Below are 21,477 nucleotides of genomic sequence, written 5' to 3' on the forward strand. Positions count from 1 at the left end.
GGTGGTTCGTAAGTTCTTGCACCCTTCTACGCAGACAAATAATAATTTATCATGTCGGTAAAGTTAAAAGAAAAAGTACTGATTGTTAAACATAAAATCTACTGATCTGTCGACCTTTTGGTGGGAACGCGAGGAGTGAATTTGTGTGATTTGTTTCATTTTGTCTATTTAGTGTTTCTTCAAGTTTAAATGTATAATAACGGTGGTTTATTAACTATTTAATATCTGTGAAAGTGCACAAATGTGGGAAATTGAAACAAAGTCGCTGGACGTAACTACTTGGGATCCTCCAAAAAGCCCACTGAAAAAATTTCAGTAAATGACCACCATTTTACTGCGATTATATTTCATCGCATACCTATCATCTCTTATCATCTTCATTTCATTTCACTCCATATTATCCGCTCGCTTGCCCGCCCGCCGCTCGACCTGTACGCTACTTTGCCCCGTTTACCGACCGCCGTGAATCTATTTTGCCCATTCGTTTTTGCTACTTAGCGCGGTGCCGTGTGGCGTGGCTCGAGTTCGACGAAACCATTAATTGTGACTCAACTTGTTACTAGAACCCTGTCAAGTGTTATGTTTTTTATGTTTAGAATGAACAAAGCTATTTATTTAAGTGCTTTGTTTATCAATATTTGACTACAGTGTAAAGTTATCATAGATTGAACACAGAGCTAGTGCGTTTTTGAGCACGATTTGTGTTTAAACGATCATACCTCAAAAATTAAAGCGATAACATAGGGTTTTTTATTTTTCATTACAATATATATACTATAAACATGAGGATATTAAATAAAAACATACACCTGTTCCTACAAAAATATTTATTTACAGCTCTTTTATTTTGCATAAAAATTTGGCGGCGCAAGCCGTAATTCTAGACAAACTTTTATCATCACAGATGCGCAAATATCACATTTAGGCCTACAATTTAAGTAGTATAATATGGGCTATCTTACATTCTTACAAAATATACAAAAATCCAATCGATAGCATTAGCCATTACTGAAATATGTTAAAATTAGTGCTACAGGTCTCATTCGCACAGTGAAATCTTTGTAGTTTTACATATTTTTTGTTCTAAAAAATAGACAATGTAAAAACAAGAATAATCATACCAAATAGAACATTTCAAGCCCTTTCTAAAAATATATCACACTTGTGTATTGTACTGTATTACAAAAACATATTCAAGAGTAAACAACAAAATCAGCGGGCTACACCAATATTTAAGGTTCGGTACACACCGAGTGTGATCCGGAACATTATTTTTTCTTGATCCGGAGTTTTGTCGGTCGGTTTTGTTTGTTGTTGACTATCTGTGACACCCATCCCAAAATGCCTAAAGTTAATTATTACTTCCGTAGGTTTAGCAACTTCTCTGTGGAAAGTTTGCAGGGTATGATGATGACCAGAACAACAGATACTGGAACTGAGGAACGGAACAAGTTATTGAAGTCGTTTTTCATCTAAATACTTCCAGAGATGTAGCAACTTCTCTGTAAAAAGTTTCCAGGGTCTGATGATGACCAGAACAACAGATACTGGAACTTATATATTTTGATACTTTATGTATTTCGAATTTCGGCACTTTGACTTTATTTATTTCGACCTTATGTATATTGATTTTATATATTTTGATACGTACTCTGACGTAGACTAGGTAGTCGGATCCGGAGTAAACAAAAAAACAAAAAACAACTTGCACTAAACGGCGGGCGTTTGCGCTAGATTGATATGGTATACGGTGTAGCATCCTACGATACACAGATTGACATTGCAGGTGGTACACCGCCACACCGTCGAGCGCTGCACTTTGGCAGAGTAGCAGAGCTTGCAGCGCTGTTTTTTTGTATTTTTTCCTGGCAAGTGCATGTCCCGTATGCATGCCGCTGGTTCTGGTCGTGCTGCCGGTGCTAAAGACCGGGAAGGTGCTGCTGATCTGCTGCTTTGCAGCAGTTGCTTTGCCAACTGCAGGCGGAATTCACGGTGACGAAGGGCGTGAGTGCGGTTGTGGTTGAACATCACGAGAGCATTATGCATCGATACATTTAAAAGTCGGCGAAATAATTTTTTGTACCAGATTATGTTACGTGATCTCTCAATGGGATAGGCAGACAGCATTTGATCTTTGTGGTCGATGCCGCCCATTGAGAAATTATAATCAAGAACAACTTGCGGTTTGTACCGGTAATAACCGTATTTTTCAATGCCGCCGACTTCTATGTGATGGAAAGAAGAAATCATTGCCACAATATTTTTGTCCATCCACACAACCACACTGAGGTCTTTGGTTGTGCTGAATGCCACCTCGCCCTCCTTCATGTTTTTTTTTGTTTTTTTTTTAAGAGCTTCGGGGACAAACTCTCTGTTAAGTCGTAGAGTACCCATCGAATCAGTCTTGTGCTGAACTTTTAGGATCCGAGACAAAAGTGGCGCATTATAAAAATTGTCCATTATTAATGTATGGCCTTTATCAAAAAGTGGTCTCGTTAAGTTCAGCACAATCTGGGCCGTGGCACTCTCCGGCTCGTCAGACTCTTGCCCGCGCTCTTCCGGCTCCCCGTCTTGTACCACATGTGCGTGCCCTTTGCCCGTGTAGACCTCCATCTGCCATAAATATCCAGTCCTGGATTCACATAACTCGTAAGACTTTATACCTACTCGAGCTCTTTTTGTAGCAATTTTTTGCGCAAATGAGAGGCGCCCCTTCCAAAGAAGGAGTGACTCGTCAATTGCTATATTTTGTTCTAGTACGTATAAAGACTTAAATTTTTTGTTTAGGTGCTCTATGATGGGGATGATTTTATCGAGTTTGGTAGGCGGCACGGGCAAAGTGGCATTGTCTATAAAATGGAGACAACGTTTGATGACGATGAAACGGTTATAAGTCATTATTTCTTTAAAATTGCCTATTTGGAGTTCTTCAATCACGGCATACCAATATTCGCGCTCCACATAATCTATAACTAGTGACTGTAACATTAAAACTGCTAAAAACCGTAGGATTTCGTCACTGGTGACGTCTTTCCAACGGCTTAATCTAGAATTTGGCTTGGATGGAATGGTCGACCTTATTAGCTGAGCACCGTAGCGGTTGGTTTCGCGCACGATGTAAGCAATAATATCTGCATCCCAAATCTTGAAAAAAACATCTAAGGGAATTAAATCGGCGTTATCAAACGTTGGTCCAGTAGATGGCACAGTAAATGCTTCCCTGACAGACTCAAAATTTTCCGGCTCGCCTCGCCAGTCAAAATGAAGCAGATCGGTTTCCGGTCCTACCACGTTCCGAAGGACTTCGTCGGCAGCATTGTCCAGCTCCTGTATCACCTCAACTACCTCATGTTCAGCAATACTGTCTAAGTCCATCGGAAAATCATCGATTCGTCTTGGTTTCAAAGAATTATCGATCATACCGACCATATTCGCCGAATCACCTTCATCTACTTCGCTGCCTTCGCCAGGCTCTATGAAGTCACGCTCCATATCTATATCGATATCTGTTGTAAGTAAGAAAATAAATTTTAGGATTTGGTCCACCCTATCATCTTATGGAGGCGACACATGAAATTCAAATAATACTTTAACTTACCCATACTGTAATTACTTCTTCCAGAGTCAAGCGCTGTTCGAGTACCGGTAGAAGCTGAAACAGTTATAAATTTTTAGTAAAATAAGTTGAAAGTAAAAGAAATTATTTTTTAAAATATGATATCAACTAACAAGGTGTAAACCCCAGGAGTTCTATCTCTGCTGGCACGATATTTTGAGGCAATGCAGTAGCCTGGATGATCCCCATCGAGGGCGAAAATTGGATCTTGCGTTTCCTGTCAATAAAAAATTGTAGAAACTGTAAATTTTGTTTATATTTTTTTAGAATCGGCCACATTCATTTATTACAGAAACAGAATAACCTACTTCGCTTGAGGTGGGGTCCCTGCAGAAGGAACGGCCTCCTCATCCTCGAGGAGGGGAGGACGCATCTCCTCATCCTCGGTGATATCTGGAAGAAAATAGCTTTCGATGTCATCATCCTCACCCTCCTGCTCCGCGGTGATATCTGGAATTTAACAACGAGGATATTTACTAGAGAGAATTAACACAACATAATATGTCTAACTTTAAACATGATTGAGTTTAACTCTGTTGCGAATTCTAGGTTTTGACTCAAGTGTGATTTTGACAGATGAATGAAGTACCTACGGAAATATTATTAATAAAGTATTATACATGTACCAATCGGGCGTTGCTGTTGCAATTCCCACGACTGACGTACACGTGGAGGAGGGACAGTTGGTACCCCAGGTAAAAGTGGGCATGGCCTCCACATCCGCGAGTCTTCACTGCCCCTTCCTTTGCCCTTCCCCTTTCCCTTTCCTCTTCCTCTTCTGTAAATAAATAAAAAAAATGCTGACCTGATACCATGCACATGTTCGACACTAACAAACTCACGTATGAGCAGTTAAAACATTGAATTTATTTCTAAATTTACTTACTGTGGTTCTGGAGCATCTGGCATTTTAAAATTGCCCACTTGCTTGCCATCGCGCAGCCTGGCCAGCTCCTTTTTTTGGTCCGCAGACAGCAAATTCTCATGCTTTTTATCCAAAAGCCTCGCCACCTTGGCGACTTTCAATTGCTCTGTCAATGAAGGCCTAAAATCCAAAATTGAATGAATGAATGTTACTGGAACAATTAGATACAATAAAGTTAATTTATGTAGATTTTACCGTTGTGGAATTCCAGATGGGCCTGGAGAAGTTTCCACTTCCACGTTTTCATCTCCAAGACTAAACATAAAAAAATATTTTAATGAATGTCGGAAGTTTTACTTACAATTAAAATATGATTTAGGTTTAATTTAATATTGCTTACTGTGAAAAAGGCAAAGATCGGGCACAGCGTGGCCTACGGCCACCCCTACCGCCCCTGACGCCCCTCTGACCACCACCTCGAGCAGCTCCACGTCCTCTCGCCGCTCCCAAGCCCCGACGTGGTCTCATGGCACCCTGACCACTTTGGCTTACAATTTCTGCGTCACATGCAATAAGCAGTCAAAAACAAATAGAAGAGAAAAAATAAAAACCAGCAGCAAGCATTTCACATTCACAAGCAGTAAAATTTAATAAAATAATTAATTTCGGACAAGCGTACAGAAAAAAATCCAGTCCGGAACGCGCGATTACTCCGTCTGCACCTAACCTTAACTGCATCATGAACCAAGATAAATAAAAAAACATTCAGAAGCATTTTCATAAGCCAAAGTAACACAAGTAACACAATCGCTTAGAAAAATATATCTACCGGATTCCGGATCACACGATCTCTCGGTGTGCTCCTAGCCTTAACTGCACCATGAACACTTGTCAGTCGGATTTTAAAGTTTCTGACTCAAATTGCTTCTAATTTTATCGTCCCGGCTAGAATTTACATGATCATAACGTAAATAATCATTTTGATAGTATTTAGAATTATAAAACAGCCCAAATATATCGAAATTGAAGATAAAACTATTACGTTAGCCGGGAAGCGCGCGCCCAAAATATTCCGTCAACTTTATCGGGTTCAGAAAAGGACAAATTTTGTGTTTCACGCTGAAAACTTTATTTCTACAGTTTAGTAGTTTACTTACCTTGATAATAATAAAAAATCAAGTAAAAATACTCACCGTAAGTATTAAAATTCTTCACAATTCGGCACAACACTTATATCACAGCACACGCGAACCACACATTTGCAAATGACAACTTCAACTTTGTTTTTTTATAATTTTTTCCAGGACTGGAATACGGTCTATTGGCTTTATTTGGTTGGAAATTTAACAAAGAAGCAGGAAAGATATATATAAACACACTAATGAACGAGCAAGACGGATAATATTCATAAAACTAGAGGAATGTCAAGTCAAGAGGGCTTGTAGACCACTAGTCCACACGGGCAATTTAATGGTCCTAAATCTAGTAGACTTGTGGTCTACGGGGCATAATAAGGTGCAGAATTTTGTAGACTGGTAGTCTACGGGGCAATTAAGCGGTTATCTTTTTCATAAAAATTAGAATATAAATTAATATGGCCGTTTTCCAATTACAGCACAAGAGCGCATTATGCGGCATAATGCTCAACTAAGCTTCAGCATAATTCGGCATTGTGCGTCACTGAGTCGCATTATGCTCTGTAATTGGAAAACTACCATTAAGTAATGGTTAATTATGCCGCATAATTAACCATTATGCGCATTATGCCGCATAATGCGCTCTTGTGCTGTAATTGGAAAACAGCCTATAAGACATGACTTAAGGGTCTCAGTTACCAAGTCATAAAATCCCTCAACAAAAAAAAATGTGATTTTGTCAAGACTGTCAAGTTGTGACTAGGTCTATTTAATGAGTTGATTGTTTAGGGTTTAAATATAATCCTAAATCTTTACTCACGCACGCAAAAATGTCGTTCATTGTGAAGCAACTAAGTCGAAGTGTTAGTAAACTAATTTATCACAAATCAGATGCAGACAGCCTACTACATAATTACAAACATTAATGTATAATTTTCAGGTACTGTCGCCGGCTTTCAAAGTAGCAAAAAGGATTAATTTTTCTACGAGTAAGTTTCTTTATGTTTAAGTCTAATAATTTTTATTTATACCTACTTAGCATAGGCCTTTCAAAGTATTACATAACCTACAAATTTTAAGTTGTAGTTATTTTTTTTTTTTTTTTTTTTTTTTATTGCCCTTGTAGGCAGACGAGCATACGGCCCACCTGATGGTGAGTGGTTACCGTCGCCCATGGACTTCAGCAATGCCAGGGGCAGAGCCAAGCCGCTGCCTACCAACTGTTAACCAGTTAACTGTCTTTTTATCCTTTATTTTACTACATATACGCGTATTTTTAAGTAGACTGTGAATTTGACACAATTTTCAAATATTTATCGGAAACGACAAAGAGAAGATTTTCTACCAAGCAAATGTCTTTGTTAGATCAAACTTCAGACTTTTGTTCGAAACTTTTAAGATTAAGTAACTTAATTTTGAAAACGCCATTTGCCGAATTTTTCCTATACTATGATAGCCACCGCTGCAAGTTTATTAGTTAACTAAAGGTGTACTAATTCAGTCTACATTTTTATTCTGTCCAAAGGTGTAGTGTACTCTACTCAATTTATCTCTGACACTCATGAAACAGTTTTGTGCCAGTTTGTATGGTATGTCTAGATGGACATAATTAAACTATTAACACAATTTATTCATTACAGCCAGCACTACAAGAGCTCCTAAAGTTCAGAAGCCTGCTCCAGACTTCAGTGCGACAGCAGTTGTCAATGGAGAGTTCAATCAACTTAAACTTTCAGATTTCACGGGAAAATACGTAGTTCTGTTCTTCTATCCATTGGATTTGTATGTTTCATTCTAAGTTCTTTTTTCTTTATATAGCAGTTTTTGCCATTTTCTGCATATGCTCACCAGAGGGTGAATAGTTCAAATGTATATCTTTAACTATCACTAGTTATTCATTTAATAATTAATTGTAATTGGCATCACTTTTCAAGGTGATGAAATAAGCAGTAGCATAAAGTAGAGCTGTTGCTTAAAAATATATTAACCTGTGACATTTATTGTCATGGTAGGTATATTATATACATACTCCTTTCATCAATACCACCCATTAAGTTAATAAATAATTAATGAAGCTTATGTTTAATAAATTTGTATGTTACAGCACATTTGTATGTCCGACAGAGCTCATAGCGTTCAGTGATAAAGCTAAAGACTTTGCTGGAATCGATTGTCAGGTGATTGGAGTGTCCACAGACTCTGAGTTCAGTCATCTCGCATGGATCAACACTCCTAGGAAGGTTTGTACAAGAGCTAAGTATTCATCTTTGTAAACCAGGCACATGCTGTGATTTGTCATTAAAAAAACAATTTTTTTGCAGGACGGTGGATTGGGAAAAATGGAAATTCCTCTGCTTGCTGATTACAAAAAACAGATTTCAAAAGATTATGATGTATTACTTGATGATGGGTTTGCATTAAGAGGTGTGCACTATGTCACTTATGTTATGAAGCTATTAACACAAAGCCTTTCAACATTTAGTTGAACCGAACAGTATCCTTGTGTTGTGATGACATTAACTTTTATTATTGTCCATTTTCAATGTCAGGTTTGTTCATAATCGACCGTAATGGCACCCTGCGTCACATGTCGGTGAACGATCTGCCCGTGGGCCGCTCCGTGGACGAGACGCTCCGCCTGGTCAAGGCCTTCCAGTTCGCCGACAAGCACGGAGAGGGTATGCTGTCCTGCTCTAACGCTTTCGGCCTCACCCGCCATCTCCGAATCTAGAATTTATCTACGCTACTCTCTAATTATAAACATTTGTGGGACAATTTTAGGATAAGTTATTCTGCTATTAAAATGGTCTAAAAACGAAAATCGAAACAAATAATGAATATTACGAAGTATTCCTATGCAGGAGGGTTAAAGTCACGCAGGCTGTCAAACAGGCACCAATTTTTCTGTTATTATAAGTACTTGACCCCTGTTTATGAATTACTTCTACGAGGATTCTACAGATCCTACAATGTAAATTCTTTTTTTCTTTTTCGAAGTTGACATTCTCTCCGACTGAAATGTTGGAACCGTCTCATGTCTCACAGCGGGTGCTGGAATGGTCGGACGAGCTCACTGCCGACCCAGCGTTAAGTGGTAGCCGCAGCCCAAATTGCCCAAATCATCATCAAATCGGTTTTTACAGCACAAAGGCTGCCTCGCCCATGAAACCTACACCTTACAAAACCTGCATAAGGCCCGTCATGACTTATCCGAGTGTGCTGTTCACGCACACACATAGACACCCTCCAATCCCTACAGTCCCGCTCTTGTGGGCTAGCCTCGGAGCTCCGTGGTTCGTGAGGGACGTTGACCTATACGACGACTGGGCCTCGACTCAATCCGGAAATAAATGGAGTCAGCGTCGGAACGGTACTTCGATAAGGCTATGCGTCATGATAATCGGCTTATTGTTGCCACCGCTGACTACTCCCCGAATCCTGATCACGCAGGAGCCAGTCACAGATTTAACAAATAAGCTATTTATACATATGTATTTTTGATGCGCAGTGTGCCCGGCCGGCTGGAACCCGGACACCAACGCCGACACCATCAAGCCGAACCCCAAGGACAGTAAAGAATACTTTCAAAAAGCTAATTAACTAGAACATTGAGGTCGCACTTACCGGCTGCCGTATAGTGTAAGGATACGTTCTGTTGTTATATCCACAAGAGTACAGTGTGTGAAAATATATGATCGTGTTATAGAAACTACACTTGTTTCATTGTACCTTAACGCTTTGTCCTGTGAGTAACCTGCAACGAGTATCATTCGTGATGAAGAGAATTTGTGCCATAAGCGAAAATCATAAATATAAATGTTGGAGTATTTCCATTTTGGAGTAGCAACATGATAAGCGGATGGTCTTAGTAAATCAATAATCCAGAAACGTTAACTCGGAGCGTTCCGTCTGATACGGCGACTCACTCGTTTCTTTTTTCGGTCCGGGTGCCGAACCTCCTACGAGGTCCCCGCGCCTAGGGCGCGCGCGGTGTATGTGGGACTGCGAGACCGCGGGCCCAAGGATGTTTTCAGGGGCCTACCCACTAAACGACTCCCCTGCACTCTTCGCCCAAGCATCCACGTCCGCGAGCCTCTTCGGTTTTGGCTCCCACGCAGGACTTTTTTTTTGAAGTGAAACTTCTTTAGAATAGTTGTGATTTCAAACTCGAGGAAACGAAATGAAACGAAACGAAAAAATAAGTGCCGCGATTGGCTTGCCGAAGCGGCTCCGAGCGGCGCCGACAAATCACGAAGCGCTCCACACGGTCTCGCGTCCCCGACTAGTTCAGTGTGTTTTTGACGTCCATGCACGCTGTCGTGGCTCTCGGAGCGCCCTGAGATACTGTTACTTCTATTTAGTTTGTTATCAACAGATGTCGCCGCACGTGACTTTAACAATTCTTGAATCGCGGTGACGAGATGTTACACAGTTGATAGACGTTCTCGTATTTCTCTTGTTTTTTCATATCGTTCCGATATCGAGTAGAGGGAACGCGTTCTCGTCCCCATCCCGCTACAGCCGGAGTCCCGCAAGGCTTCGCCCTCTCACCGTTACGGCCTGGCCACGGGGATCGGCGGTGCGAACAGCGAAGCGGTGGACGAGGCGACCATTCGCGCAGCACATTTTGCAGGCCACGGGTACTCACGTTCGCCGCCGCGACTAGTAAGGAAGTCCGACAGCGAAATGTCTATATCGAAATTATCTCGATATTGCTTACAAATTAATAGTTTTTTTGTTCAGGACCTATTATTTGGAAAAGATTGTGAAGTACATGATTTGAATAAGAATCGGAGTATACCTATAGATGGAGAATTCCACAAGAAGTACGAGAAATACTTTGGGTGGCTAGACTTCCAAATAGCTGGTCTAGCTAGTATTTCAGCAAAATTTTTTTTTATTGTTTAGATGGGTGGACGAGCTCACAGCCCGCCTTGTGTTAAGTGGTTACTGGAGCCCATAGACATCCACAACGTAAATGCGCCACCCACCTTGAGATATAAGTTCTAAGGTCTCAAGTATAGTTATAATGGCTGCCTCACCCTTCAAACCGAAACGCATTACTACTTCACGGCAGAAATAGGCAGGGTGGTAGTACCCACCCGTGTGGACTCAGAAGAGGTCCTACCACCAGTAATTACGCAAATTATAATTTTGAGGATTTCATTTTTATTACACGATGCTATTCCTTCACCGTGGAAATCAATCGTGAACATTTGTTGAGTACGTATTTCATTACAAAAATTGGTACCCGCCTGATATTCGAACACCGGTGCATCGCTCAACACGATTGCACCGGACGTCCGTTAGGCCACGACGACTTTAAAAATATAAAATAAAAAATTAATAAAAAATATAAAAATTTCGGCGTTAATTTTTCGCGGCGAAAACAACTAAACTCATTTAATCACTGTACTATTCGCCGCGACTACCGCTCGACTCCGTGGCTCGCACCGTCCGTATTCATGCATTTGTTTTGCTCGCCCGCCGCATCGCGCGATTCGCTCGGTACATTTCGCCGGTCGCCGGTGCGCGTGGCTTGTTCGGTACATTTCTATGCGCTTATTTTAGTCGCTAGACGCTTCGCCGTTCGCACCGCGCGAATATTCGTATCGGCGAATGTCCCGTGGCCAGGCTGTTACTGTTCAGTTGGTACTGTGTATATCAACAATATACCCGGTCTCCAGAAACCCATCTGGCGCTCTTGGCCGATGACACGGCTATCTACTAGACTTGCGCAAAACATCATTTCCCAATGTAATGTGATATGACATCACTTTTACAGACAGGTGATATTACTCGAAAACATTACACATCACTCTTAACATTACTCGGTGTGTTCAATAGATACTGTGACGAATACATTGTATCTATACACCCGAATCATCACTTAAGTGATGTGTTCGTACTTTGTATTGTAATACACTGTTATATAAGTTATATTACTTGACAGAGATTGACTTACTTAATAATATAATAATTTTATTTTTTACTTAATATAATTTATTGTGGGATGAACGGATTTCATATGGCGACTTAGACTGCAAATTGAGCTCGACGATAATGTTAATATACGAGAGCAGTAGACGCCATTCTTTCTTTCATTTATTAAACACGCATTAAAACAAATAATACAACTATCTTCAAACAAGTGCTTAAGTAATTCAAACACAAAAATTAATATGAAATATTACTAAACAATTACGAGCGACTAGCGATTTTACAAAAGTTGCGAATAAAAAATTAAGTAACTACTTGTGGGGAACTACGGGCTGGCCGCATGAAAAATATAAACACAAATACTTGTTAAATATTAAAATTCAGACGTACCATAGGTATAAAAATGTACCTAGCGGCCAGGGCATACGATTCAAAATCACTAGGAATAATTCCGTGTCGCTTGCTCATTTATTTTGCGTAGATCGGTCTGTCTCACTCGCTCGGTTCCGTTCGTGTATTAAGCAACATTACACGACAAAGAAAGAAACATGTTGGGTGATAGTGTGATGTTTGTTTCCTTCGCGTAATGTGTGATGTTGCATTACATCGTAGAGTAATATTACCGGAGTAATATCACTCGCATTGCTTACACATGTCTACTATCTACTACTTAGTGTATAATCTATGATCTACTACTCGTGTTTTTTTTTATTTTTTTTATTGCCCTTGTAGGCAGATGAGCATACGGCCCACCTGATGGTGAGTGGTTATCGTCCCCATGGACTTCAGCAATGCCAGGGGCAGAGCCAAGCCACTGCCTACCGCTTAATACTCTCCACAAGCCTCTTTTAAAGAAGGACATGTCATAGCGCTCGGGAAACACCGTGGAGGGGAGCTCATTCCATAGCCGGATGGTACGTGGCAAAAAAGATCTCTGGAAACGCACTGTGGATGACCGCAGTGGCTCCAGGTAGTATGGATGAACTCTACTCCGGTGGCGGGCGGTGCGATGGTAAAAACGAGATGCCGGTATCATCTCGAACAATTCCTCAGAGCACTCCCCATGGAACATTCGGTACAAAATACAGAGGGAACCGAAGTCCCTCCGCAGACCCAAAGGTTCAAAACGATCCGCGAGAATGGGATTATCGACGATTCGAACGGCCCTCCTCTGTATGGAAGAAGCTGGTATTTGGGAGCCCCGGCCCAGAGATGGGAGCAGTACTCCACGCGAGGCCTGACTTGTGCTTTATAAAGTCTTCGTGTACGAAGAAGTCGTTAAATCGGCTACTCCAGACCACAGCTACCACCCTCAACCACCAAACTCGGATGTCAGCCGGCAACGAATTCCAGTCTGACCGCGGGCACAGTAAAGGAGTGAGAATAGAAATTGGTTTTGTGGGAAATTTTGGGTTAGGTTTGGTTAGGTTTGGGTTAGGTTTGGGTTAGGTTTGGTTTGGGTTAGGTTTGGGTTAGGTTTGGGTTAGGTTCGGGTTAGGTTCGGGTTAGGTTCGGGTTAGGTTCGGGTTAGGTTTGGGTTAGGTTTGGGTTAGGTTAGGCTTAGGTTAGGTTTAGGTTTAGGTTTGGTTTAGGTTTAGGTTTAGGTTTAGGTTAAGGTTAGGTTAGGTTAGGTTAGGTTAGGTTAGGTTAGGTTAGGTTAGGTTAGGTTAGGTTAGGTTAGGTTAGGTTAGGTTAGGTTAGGTTAGGTTAGGTTAGGTTAGGTTAGGTTAGGTTAGGTTAGGTTAGGTTAGGTTAGGTTAGGTTAGGTTAGGTTAGGTTAGGTTAGGTTAGGTTAGGTTAGGTTAGGTTAGGTTAGGTTAGGTTAGGTTAGGTTAGGTTAGGTTAGGTTAGGTTAGGTTAGGTTAGGTTAGGTTAGGTTAGGTTAGGTTAGGTTAGGTTAGGTTAGGTTAGGTTAGGTTAGGTTAGGTTAGGTTAGGTTAGGTTAGGTTAGGTTAGGTTAGGTTAGGTTAGGTTAGGTTAGGTTAGGTTAGGTTAGGTTAGGTTAGGTTAGGTTAGGTTAGGTTAGGTTAGGTTAGGTTAGGTTAGGTTAGGTTAGGTTAGGTTAGGTTAGGTTAGGTTAGGTTAGGTTAGGTTAGGTTAGGTTAGGTTAGGTTAGGTTAGGTTAGGTTAGGTTAGGTTAGGTTAGGTTAGGTTAGGTTAGGTTAGGTTAGGTTAGGTTAGGTTAGGTTAGGTTAGGTTAGGTTAGGTTAGGTTAGGTTAGGTTAGGTTAGGTTAGGTTAGGTTAGGTTAGGTTAGGTTAGGTTAGGTTAGGTTAGGTTAGGTTAGGTTAGGTTAGGTTAGGTTAGGTTAGGTTAGGTTAGGTTAGGTTAGGTTAGGTTAGGTTAGGTTAGGTTAGGTTAGGTTAGGTTAGGTTAGGTTAGGTTAGGTTAGGTTAGGTTAGGTTAGGTTAGGTTAGGTTAGGTTAGGTTAGGTTAGGTTAGGTTAGGTTAGGTTAGGTTAGGTTAGGTTAGGTTAGGTTAGGTTAGGTTAGGTTAGGTTAGGTTAGGTTAGGTTAGGTTAGGTTAGGTTAGGTTAGGTTAGGTTAGGTTAGGTTAGGTTAGGTTAGGTTAGGTTAGGTTAGGTTAGGTTAGGTTAGGTTAGGTTAGGTTAGGTTAGGTTAGGTTAGGTTAGGTTAGGTTAGGTTAGGTTAGGTTAGGTTAGGTTAGGTTAGGTTAGGTTAGGTTAGGTTAGGTTAGGTTAGGTTAGGTTAGGTTAGGTTAGGTTAGGTTAGGTTAGGTTAGGTTAGGTTAGGTTAGGTTAGGTTAGGTTAGGTTAGGTTAGGTTAGGTTAGGTTAGGTTAGGTTAGGTTAGGTTAGGTTAGGTTAGGTTAGGTTAGGTTAGGTTAGGTTAGGTTAGGTTAGGTTAGGTTAGGTTAGGTTAGGTTAGGTTAGGTTAGGTTAGGTTAGGTTAGGTTAGGTTAGGTTAGGTTAGGTTAGGTTAGGTTAGGTTAGGTTAGGTTAGGTTAGGTTAGGTTAGGTTAGGTTAGGTTAGGTTAGGTTAGGTTAGGTTAGGTTAGGTTAGGTTAGGTTAGGTTAGGTTAGGTTAGGTTAGGTTAGGTTAGGTTAGGTTAGGTTAGGTTAGGTTAGGTTAGGTTAGGTTAGGTTAGGTTAGGTTAGGTTAGGTTAGGTTAGGTTAGGTTAGGTTAGGTTAGGTTAGGTTAGGTTAGGTTAGGTTAGGTTAGGTTAGGTTAGGTTAGGTTAGGTTAGGTTAGGTTAGGTTAGGTTAGGTTAGGTTAGGTTAGGTTAGGTTAGGTTAGGTTAGGTTAGGTTAGGTTAGGTTAGGTTAGGTTAGGTTAGGTTAGGTTAGGTTAGGTTAGGTTAGGTTAGGTTAGGTTAGGTTAGGTTAGGTTAGGTTAGGTTAGGTTAGGTTAGGTTAGGTTAGGTTAGGTTAGGTTAGGTTAGGTTAGGTTAGGTTAGGTTAGGTTAGGTTAGGTTAGGTTAGGTTAGGTTAGGTTAGGTTAGGTTAGGTTAGGTTAGGTTAGGTTAGGTTAGGTTAGGTTAGGTTAGGTTAGGTTAGGTTAGGTTAGGTTAGGTTAGGTTAGGTTAGGTTAGGTTAGGTTAGGTTAGGTTAGGTTAGGTTAGGTTAGGTTAGGTTAGGTTAGGTTAGGTTAGGTTAGGTTAGGTTAGGTTAGGTTAGGTTAGGTTAGGTTAGGTTAGGTTAGGTTAGGTTAGGTTAGGTTAGGTTAGGTTAGGTTAGGTTAGGTTAGGTTAGGTTAGGTTAGGTTAGGTTAGGTTAGGTTAGGTTAGGTTAGGTTAGGTTAGGTTAGGTTAGGTTAGGTTAGGTTAGGTTAGGTTAGGTTAGGTTAGGTTAGGTTAGGTTAGGTTAGGTTAGGTTAGGTTAGGTTAGGTTAGGTTAGGTTAGGTTAGGTTAGGTTAGGTTAGGTTAGGTTAGGTTAGGTTAGGTTAGGTTAGGTTAGGTTAGGTTAGGTTAGGTTAGGTTAGGTTAGGTTAGGTTAGGTTAGGTTAGGTTAGGTTAGGTTAGGTTAGGTTAGGTTAGGTTAGGTTAGGTTAGGTTAGGTTAGGTTAGGTTAGGTTAGGTTAGGTTAGGTTAGGTTAGGTTAGGTTAGGTTAGGTTAGGTTAGGTTAGGTTAGGTTAGGTTAGGTTAGGTTAGGTTAGGTTAGGTTAGGTTAGGTTAGGTTAGGTTAGGTTAGGTTAGGTTAGGTTAGGTTAGGTTAGGTTAGGTTAGGTTAGGTTAGGTTAGGTTAGGTTAGGTTAGGTTAGGTTAGGTTAGGTTAGGTTAGGTTAGGTTAGGTTAGGTTAGGTTAGGTTAGGTTAGGTTAGGTTAGGTTAGGTTAGGTTAGGTTAGGTTAGGTTAGGTTAGGTTAGGTTAGGTTAGGTTAGGTTAGGTTAGGTTAGGTTAGGTTAGGTTAGGTTAGGTTAGGTTAGGTTAGGTTAGGTTAGGTTAGGTTAGGTTAGGTTAGGTTAGGTTAGGTTAGGTTAGGTTAGGTTAGGTTAGGTTAGGTTAGGTTAGGTTAGGTTAGGTTAGGTTAGGTTAGGTTAGGTTAGGTTAGGTTAGGTTAGGTTAGGTTAGGTTAGGTTAGGTTAGGTTAGGTTAGGTTAGGTTAGGTTAGGTTAGGTTAGGTTAGGTTAGGTTAGGTTAGGTTAGGTTAGGTTAGGTTAGGTTAGGTTAGGTTAGGTTAGGTTAGGTTAGGTTAGGTTAGGTTAGGTTAGGTTAGGTTAGGTTAGGTTAGGTTAGGTTAGGTTAGGTTAGGTTAGGTTAGGTTAGGTTAGGTTAGGTTAGGTTAGGTTAGGTTAGGTTAGGTTAGGTTAGGTTAGGTTAGGTTAGGTTAGGTTAGGTTAGGTTAGGTTAGGTTAGGTTAGGTTAGGTTAGGTTAGGTTAGGTTAGGTTAGGTTAGGTTAGGTTAGGTTAGGTTAGGTTAGGTTAGGTTAGGTTAGGTTAGGTTAGGTTAGGTTAGGTTAGGTTAGGTTAGGTTAGGTTAGGTTAGGTTAGGTTAGGTTAGGTTAGGTTAGGTTAGGTTAGGTTAGGTTAGGTTAGGTTAGGTTAGGTTAGGTTAGGTTAGGTTAGGTTAGGTTAGGTTAGGTTAGGTTAGGTTAGGTTAGGTTAGGTTAGGTTAGGTTAGGTTAGGTTAGGTTAGGTTAGGTTAGGTTAGGTTAGGTTAGGTTAGGTTAGGTTAGGTTAGGTTAGGTTAGGTTAGGTTAGGTTAGGTTAGGTTAGGTTAGGTTAGGTTAGGTTAGGTTAGGTTAGGTTAGGTTAGGTTAGGTTAGGTTAGGTTAGGTTAGGTTAGGTTAGGTTAGGTTAGGTTAGGTTAGGTTAGGTTAGGTTAGGTTAGGTTAGGTTAGGTTAGGTTAGGTTAGGTTAGGTTAGGTTAGGTTAGGTTAGGTTAGGTTAGGTTAGGTTAGGTTAGGTTAGGTTAGGTTAGGTTAGGTTAGGTTAGGTTAGGTTAGGTTAGGTTAGGTTAGGTTAGGTTAGGTTAGGTTAGGTTAGGTTAGGTTAGGTTAGGTTAGGTTAGGTTAGGTTAGGTTAGGTTAGGTTAGGTTAGGTTAGGTTAGGTTAGGTTAGGTTAGGTTAGGTTAGGTTAGGTTAGGTTAGGTTAGGTTAGGTTAGGTTAGGTTAGGTTAGGTTAGGTTAGGTTAGGTTAGGTTAGGTTAGGTTAGGTTAGGTTAGGTTAGGTTAGGTTAGGTTAGGTTAGGTTAGGTTAGGTTAGGTTAGGTTAGGTTAGGTTAGGTTAGGTTAGGTTAGGTTAGGTTAGGTTAGGTTAGGTTAGGTTAGGTTAGGTTAGGTTAGGTTAGGTTAGGTTAGGTTAGGTTAGGTTAGGTTAGGTTAGGTTAGGTTAGGTTAGGTTAGGTTAGGTTAGGTTAGGTTAGGTTAGGTTAGGTTAGGTTAGGTTAGGTTAGGTTAGGTTAGGTTAGGTTAGGTTAGGTTAGGTTAGGTTAGGTTAGGTTAGGTTAGGTTAGGTTAGGTTAGGTTAGGTTAGGTTAGGTTAGGTTAGGTTAGGTTAGGTTAGGTTAGGTTAGGTTAGGTTAGGTTAGGTTAGGTTAGGTTAGGTTAGGTTAGGTTAGGTTAGGTTAGGTTAGGTTAGGTTAGGTTAGGTTAGGTTAGGTTAGGTTAGGTTAGGTTAGGTTAGGTTAGGTTAGGTTAGGTTAGGTTAGGTTAGGTTAGGTTAGGTTAGGTTAGGTTAGGTTAGGTTAGGTTAGGTTAGGTTAGGTTAGGTTAGGTTAGGTTAGGTTAGGTTAGGTTAGGTTAGGTTAGGTTAGGTTAGGTTAGGTTAGGTTAGGTTAGGTTAGGTTAGGTTAGGTTAGGTTAGGTTAGGTTAGGTTAGGTTAGGTTAGGTTAGGTTAGGTTAGGTTAGGTTAGGTTAGGTTAGGTTAGGTTAGGTTAGGTTAGGTTAGGTTAGGTTAGGTTAGGTTAGGTTAGGTTAGGTTAGGTTAGGTTAGGTTAGGTTAGGTTAGGTTAGGTTAGGTTAGGTTAGGTTAGGTTAGGTTAGGTTAGGTTAGGTTAGGTTAGGTTAGGTTAGGTTAGGTTAGGTTAGGTTAGGTTAGGTTAGGTTAGGTTAGGTTAGGTTAGGTTAGGTTAGGTTAGGTTAGGTTAGGTTAGGTTAGGTTAGGTTAGGTTGGTTAGGTTAGGTTAGGTTAGGTTAGGTTAGGTTAGGTTAGGTTAGGTTAGGTTAGGTTAGGTTAGGTTAGGTTAGGTTAGGTTAGGTTAGGTTAGGTTAGGTTAGGTTAGGTTAGGTTAGGTTAGGTTAGGTTAGGTTAGGTTAGGTTAGGTTAGGTTAGGTTAGGTTAGGTTAGGTTAGGTTAGGTTAGGTTAGGTTAGGTTAGGTTAGGTTAGGTTAGGTTAGGTTAGGTTAGGTTAGGTTAGGTTAGGTTAGGTTAGGTTAGGTTAGGTTAGGTTAGGTTAGGTTAGGTTAGGTTAGGTTAGGTTAGGTTAGGTTAGGTTAGGTTAGGTTAGGTTAGGTTAGGTTAGGTTAGGTTAGGTTAGGTTAGGTTAGGTTAGGTTAGGTTAGGTTAGGTTAGGTTAGGTTAGGTTAGGTTAGGTTAGGTTAGGTTAGGTTAGGTTAGGTTAGGTTAGGTTAGGTTAGGTTAGGTTAGGTTAGGTTAGGTTAGGTTAGGTTAGGTTAGGTTAGGTTAGGTTAGGTTAGGTTAGGTTAGGTTAGGTTAGGTTAGGTTAGGTTAGGTTAGGTTAGGTTAGGTTAGGTTAGGTTAGGTTAGGTTAGGTTAGGTTAGGTTAGGTTAGGTTAGGTTAGGTTAGGTTAGGTTAGGTTAGGTTAGGTTAGGTTAGGTTAGGTTAGGTTAGGTTAGGTTAGGTTAGGTTAGGTTAGGTTAGGTTAGGTTAGGTTAGGTTAGGTTAGGTTAGGTTAGGTTAGGTTAGGTTAGGTTAGGTTAGGTTAGGTTAGGTTAGGTTAGGTTAGGTTAGGTTAGGTTAGGTTAGGTTAGGTTAGGTTAGGTTAGGTTAGGTTAGGTTAGGTTAGGTTAGGTTAGGTTAGGTTAGGTTAGGTTAGGTTAGGTTAGGTTAGGTTAGGTTAGGTTAGGTTAGGTTAGGTTAGGTTAGGTTAGGTTAGGTTAGGTTAGGTTAGGTTAGGTTAGGTTAGGTTAGGTTAGGTTAGGTTAGGTTAGGTTAGGTTAGGTTAGGTTAGGTTAGGTTAGGTTAGGTTAGGTTAGGTTAGGTTAGGTTAGGTTAGGTTAGGTTAGGTTAGGTTAGGTTAGGTTAGGTTAGGTTAGGTTAGGTTAGGTTAGGTTAGGTTAGGTTAGGTTAGGTTAGGTTAGGTTAGGTTAGGTTAGGTTAGGTTAGGTTAGGTTAGGTTAGGTTAGGTTAGGTTAGGTTAGGTTAGGTTAGGTTAGGTTAGGTTAGGTTAGGTTAGGTTAGGTTAGGTTAGGTTAGGTTAGGTTAGGTTAGGTTAGGTTAGGTTAGGTTAGGTTAGGTTAGGTTAGGTTAGGTTAGGTTAGGTTAGGTTAGGTTAGGTTAGGTTAGGTTAGGTTAGGTTAGGTTAGGTTAGGTTAGGTTAGGTTAGGTTAGGTTAGGTTAGGTTAGGTTAGGTTAGGTTAGGTTAGGTTAGGTTAGGTTAGGTTAGGTTAGGTTAGGTTAGGTTAGGTTAGGTTAGGTTAGGTTAGGTTAGGTTAGGTTAGGTTAGGTTAGGTTAGGTTAGGTTAGGTTAGGTTAGGTTAGGTTAGGTTAGGTTAGGTTAGGTTAGGTTAGGTTAGGTTAGGTTAGGTTAGGTTAGGTTAGGTTAGGTTAGGTTAGGTTAGGTTAGGTTAGGTTAGGTTAGGTTAGGTTAGGTTAGGTTAGGTTAGGTTAGGTTAGGTTAGGTTAGGTTAGGTTAGGTTAGGTTAGGTTAGGTTAGGTTAGGTTAGGTTAGGTTAGGTTAGGTTAGGTTAGGTTAGGTTAGGTTAGGTTAGGTTAGGTTAGGTTAGGTTAGGTTAGGTTAGGTTAGGTTAGGTTAGGTTAGGTTAGGTTAGGTTAGGTTAGGTTAGGTTAGGTTAGGTTAGGTTAGGTTAGGTTAGGTTAGGTTAGGTTAGGTTAGGTTAGGTTAGGTTAGGTTAGGTTAGGTTAGGTTAGGTTAGGTTAGGTTAGGTTAGGTTAGGTTAGGTTAGGTTAGGTTAGGTTAGGTTAGGTTAGGTTAGGTTAGGTTAGGTTAGGTTAGGTTAGGTTAGGTTAGGTTAGGTTAGGTTAGGTTAGGTTAGGTTAGGTTAGGTTAGGTTAGGTTAGGTTAGGTTAGGTTAGGTTAGGTTAGGTTAGGTTAGGTTAGGTTAGGTTAGGTTAGGTTAGGTTAGGTTAGGTTAGGTTAGGTTAGGTTAGGTTAGGTTAGGTTAGGTTAGGTTAGGTTAGGTTAGGTTAGGTTAGGTTAGGTTAGGTTAGGTTAGGTTAGGTTAGGTTAGGTTAGGTTAGGTTAGGTTAGGTTAGGTTAGGTTAGGTTAGGTTAGGTTAGGTTAGGTTAGGTTAGGTTAGGTTAGGTTAGGTTAGGTTAGGTTAGGTTAGGTTAGGTTAGGTTAGGTTAGGTTAGGTTAGGTTAGGTTAGGTTAGGTTAGGTTAGGTTAGGTTAGGTTAGGTTAGGTTAGGTTAGGTTAGGTTAGGTTAGGTTAGGTTAGGTTAGGTTAGGTTAGGTTAGGTTAGGTTAGGTTAGGTTAGGTTAGGTTAGGTTAGGTTAGGTTAGGTTAGGTTAGGTTAGGTTAGGTTAGGTTAGGTTAGGTTAGGTTAGGTTAGGTTAGGTTAGGTTAGGTTAGGTTAGGTTAGGTTAGGTTAGGTTAGGTTAGGTTAGGTTAGGTTAGGTTAGGTTAGGTTAGGTTAGGTTAGGTTAGGTTAGGTTAGGTTAGGTTAGGTTAGGTTAGGTTAGGTTAGGTTAGGTTAGGTTAGGTTAGGTTAGGTTAGGTTAGGTTAGGTTAGGTTAGGTTAGGTTAGGTTAGGTTAGGTTAGGTTAGGTTAGGTTAGGTTAGGTTAGGTTAGGTTAGGTTAGGTTAGGTTAGGTTAGGTTAGGTTAGGTTAGGTTAGGTTAGGTTAGGTTAGGTTAGGTTAGGTTAGGTTAGGTTAGGTTAGGTTAGGTTAGGTTAGGTTAGGTTAGGTTAGGTTAGGTTAGGTTAGGTTAGGTTAGGTTAGGTTAGGTTAGGTTAGGTTAGGTTAGGTTAGGTTAGGTTAGGTTAGGTTAGGTTAGGTTAGGTTAGGTTAGGTTAGGTTAGGTTAGGTTAGGTTAGGTTAGGTTAGGTTAGGTTAGGTTAGGTTAGGTTAGGTTAGGTTAGGTTAGGTTAGGTTAGGTTAGGTTAGGTTAGGTTAGGTTAGGTTAGGTTAGGTTAGGTTAGGTTAGGTTAGGTTAGGTTAGGTTAGGTTAGGTTAGGTTAGGTTAGGTTAGGTTAGGTTAGGTTAGGTTAGGTTAGGTTAGGTTAGGTTAGGTTAGGTTAGGTTAGGTTAGGTTAGGTTAGGTTAGGTTAGGTTAGGTTAGGTTAGGTTAGGTTAGGTTAGGTTAGGTTAG

The 21,477-nt window shown here is 40.5% G+C and overlaps 2 protein-coding genes across 4 annotated transcripts; one reads left to right on the forward strand and one right to left on the reverse strand.

The window, feature by feature from the left end:
* Positions 1 to 812: 812 nt before the first annotated feature.
* Positions 813 to 6,054, reverse strand: LOC119628368 (piggyBac transposable element-derived protein 4). 3 transcript variants are annotated; one of them, XM_038020629.2, is made up of 10 exons: positions 5,675 to 6,054; positions 5,311 to 5,426; positions 4,882 to 5,038; positions 4,737 to 4,796; positions 4,503 to 4,661; positions 4,243 to 4,394; positions 3,925 to 4,066; positions 3,730 to 3,833; positions 3,599 to 3,652; positions 813 to 3,506 (listed from the first exon to the last, which is right to left on the reverse strand). In XM_038020629.2, the coding sequence occupies exons 3-10, from the start codon at positions 5,007 to 5,009 to the stop codon at positions 1,711 to 1,713; spliced, it is 2,595 nt and encodes an 864-aa protein (XP_037876557.1). In that variant the 5' UTR covers positions 5,010 to 5,038; positions 5,311 to 5,426; positions 5,675 to 6,054; the 3' UTR covers positions 813 to 1,710. The 3 variants fall into 3 exon arrangements, with proteins under 3 accessions (XP_037876557.1, XP_037876558.1, XP_037876560.1); XM_038020630.2 differs by lacking the exon at positions 5,311 to 5,426; XM_038020632.2 differs by lacking the exons at positions 4,882 to 5,038; positions 5,311 to 5,426.
* Positions 6,055 to 6,364: 310 nt separating this feature from the next.
* On the forward strand, positions 6,365 to 9,434 carry LOC733003 (thioredoxin peroxidase). The gene is given in 7 exon segments (NM_001046999.1): positions 6,365 to 6,480; positions 6,558 to 6,606; positions 7,258 to 7,399; positions 7,722 to 7,857; positions 7,939 to 8,041; positions 8,167 to 8,295; positions 9,126 to 9,434. Coding segments are annotated over 7 exon segments (684 nt in total). The 5' UTR covers positions 6,365 to 6,447; the 3' UTR covers positions 9,218 to 9,434.
* The last annotated feature ends 12,043 nt before the right edge of the window (positions 9,435 to 21,477 follow it).

This window comes from Bombyx mori, chromosome 26, assembly GCF_030269925.1.
Source record: "Bombyx mori chromosome 26, ASM3026992v2".
In the NCBI taxonomy this organism is placed as follows: domain Eukaryota; kingdom Metazoa; phylum Arthropoda; class Insecta; order Lepidoptera; family Bombycidae; genus Bombyx; species Bombyx mori.

Excerpts from the sequence above, each read along its gene's own strand:
- LOC119628368 (XM_038020630.2), bottom strand. The coding sequence starts at position 5,009 with ATGAGACCACGTCGGGGCTTGGGAGCGGCGAGAGGACGTGGAGCTGCT. Across the intron at positions 3,653-3,729 it reads ACTCCTGGGGTTTACACCTT|CTTCTACCGGTACTCGAACA; the intron begins GTTAGTTGATAT and ends TAACTGTTTCAG. Across the intron at positions 3,507-3,598 it reads AAGAAGTAATTACAGTATGG|ATATCGATATAGATATGGAG; the intron begins GTAAGTTAAAGT and ends TACTTACAACAG.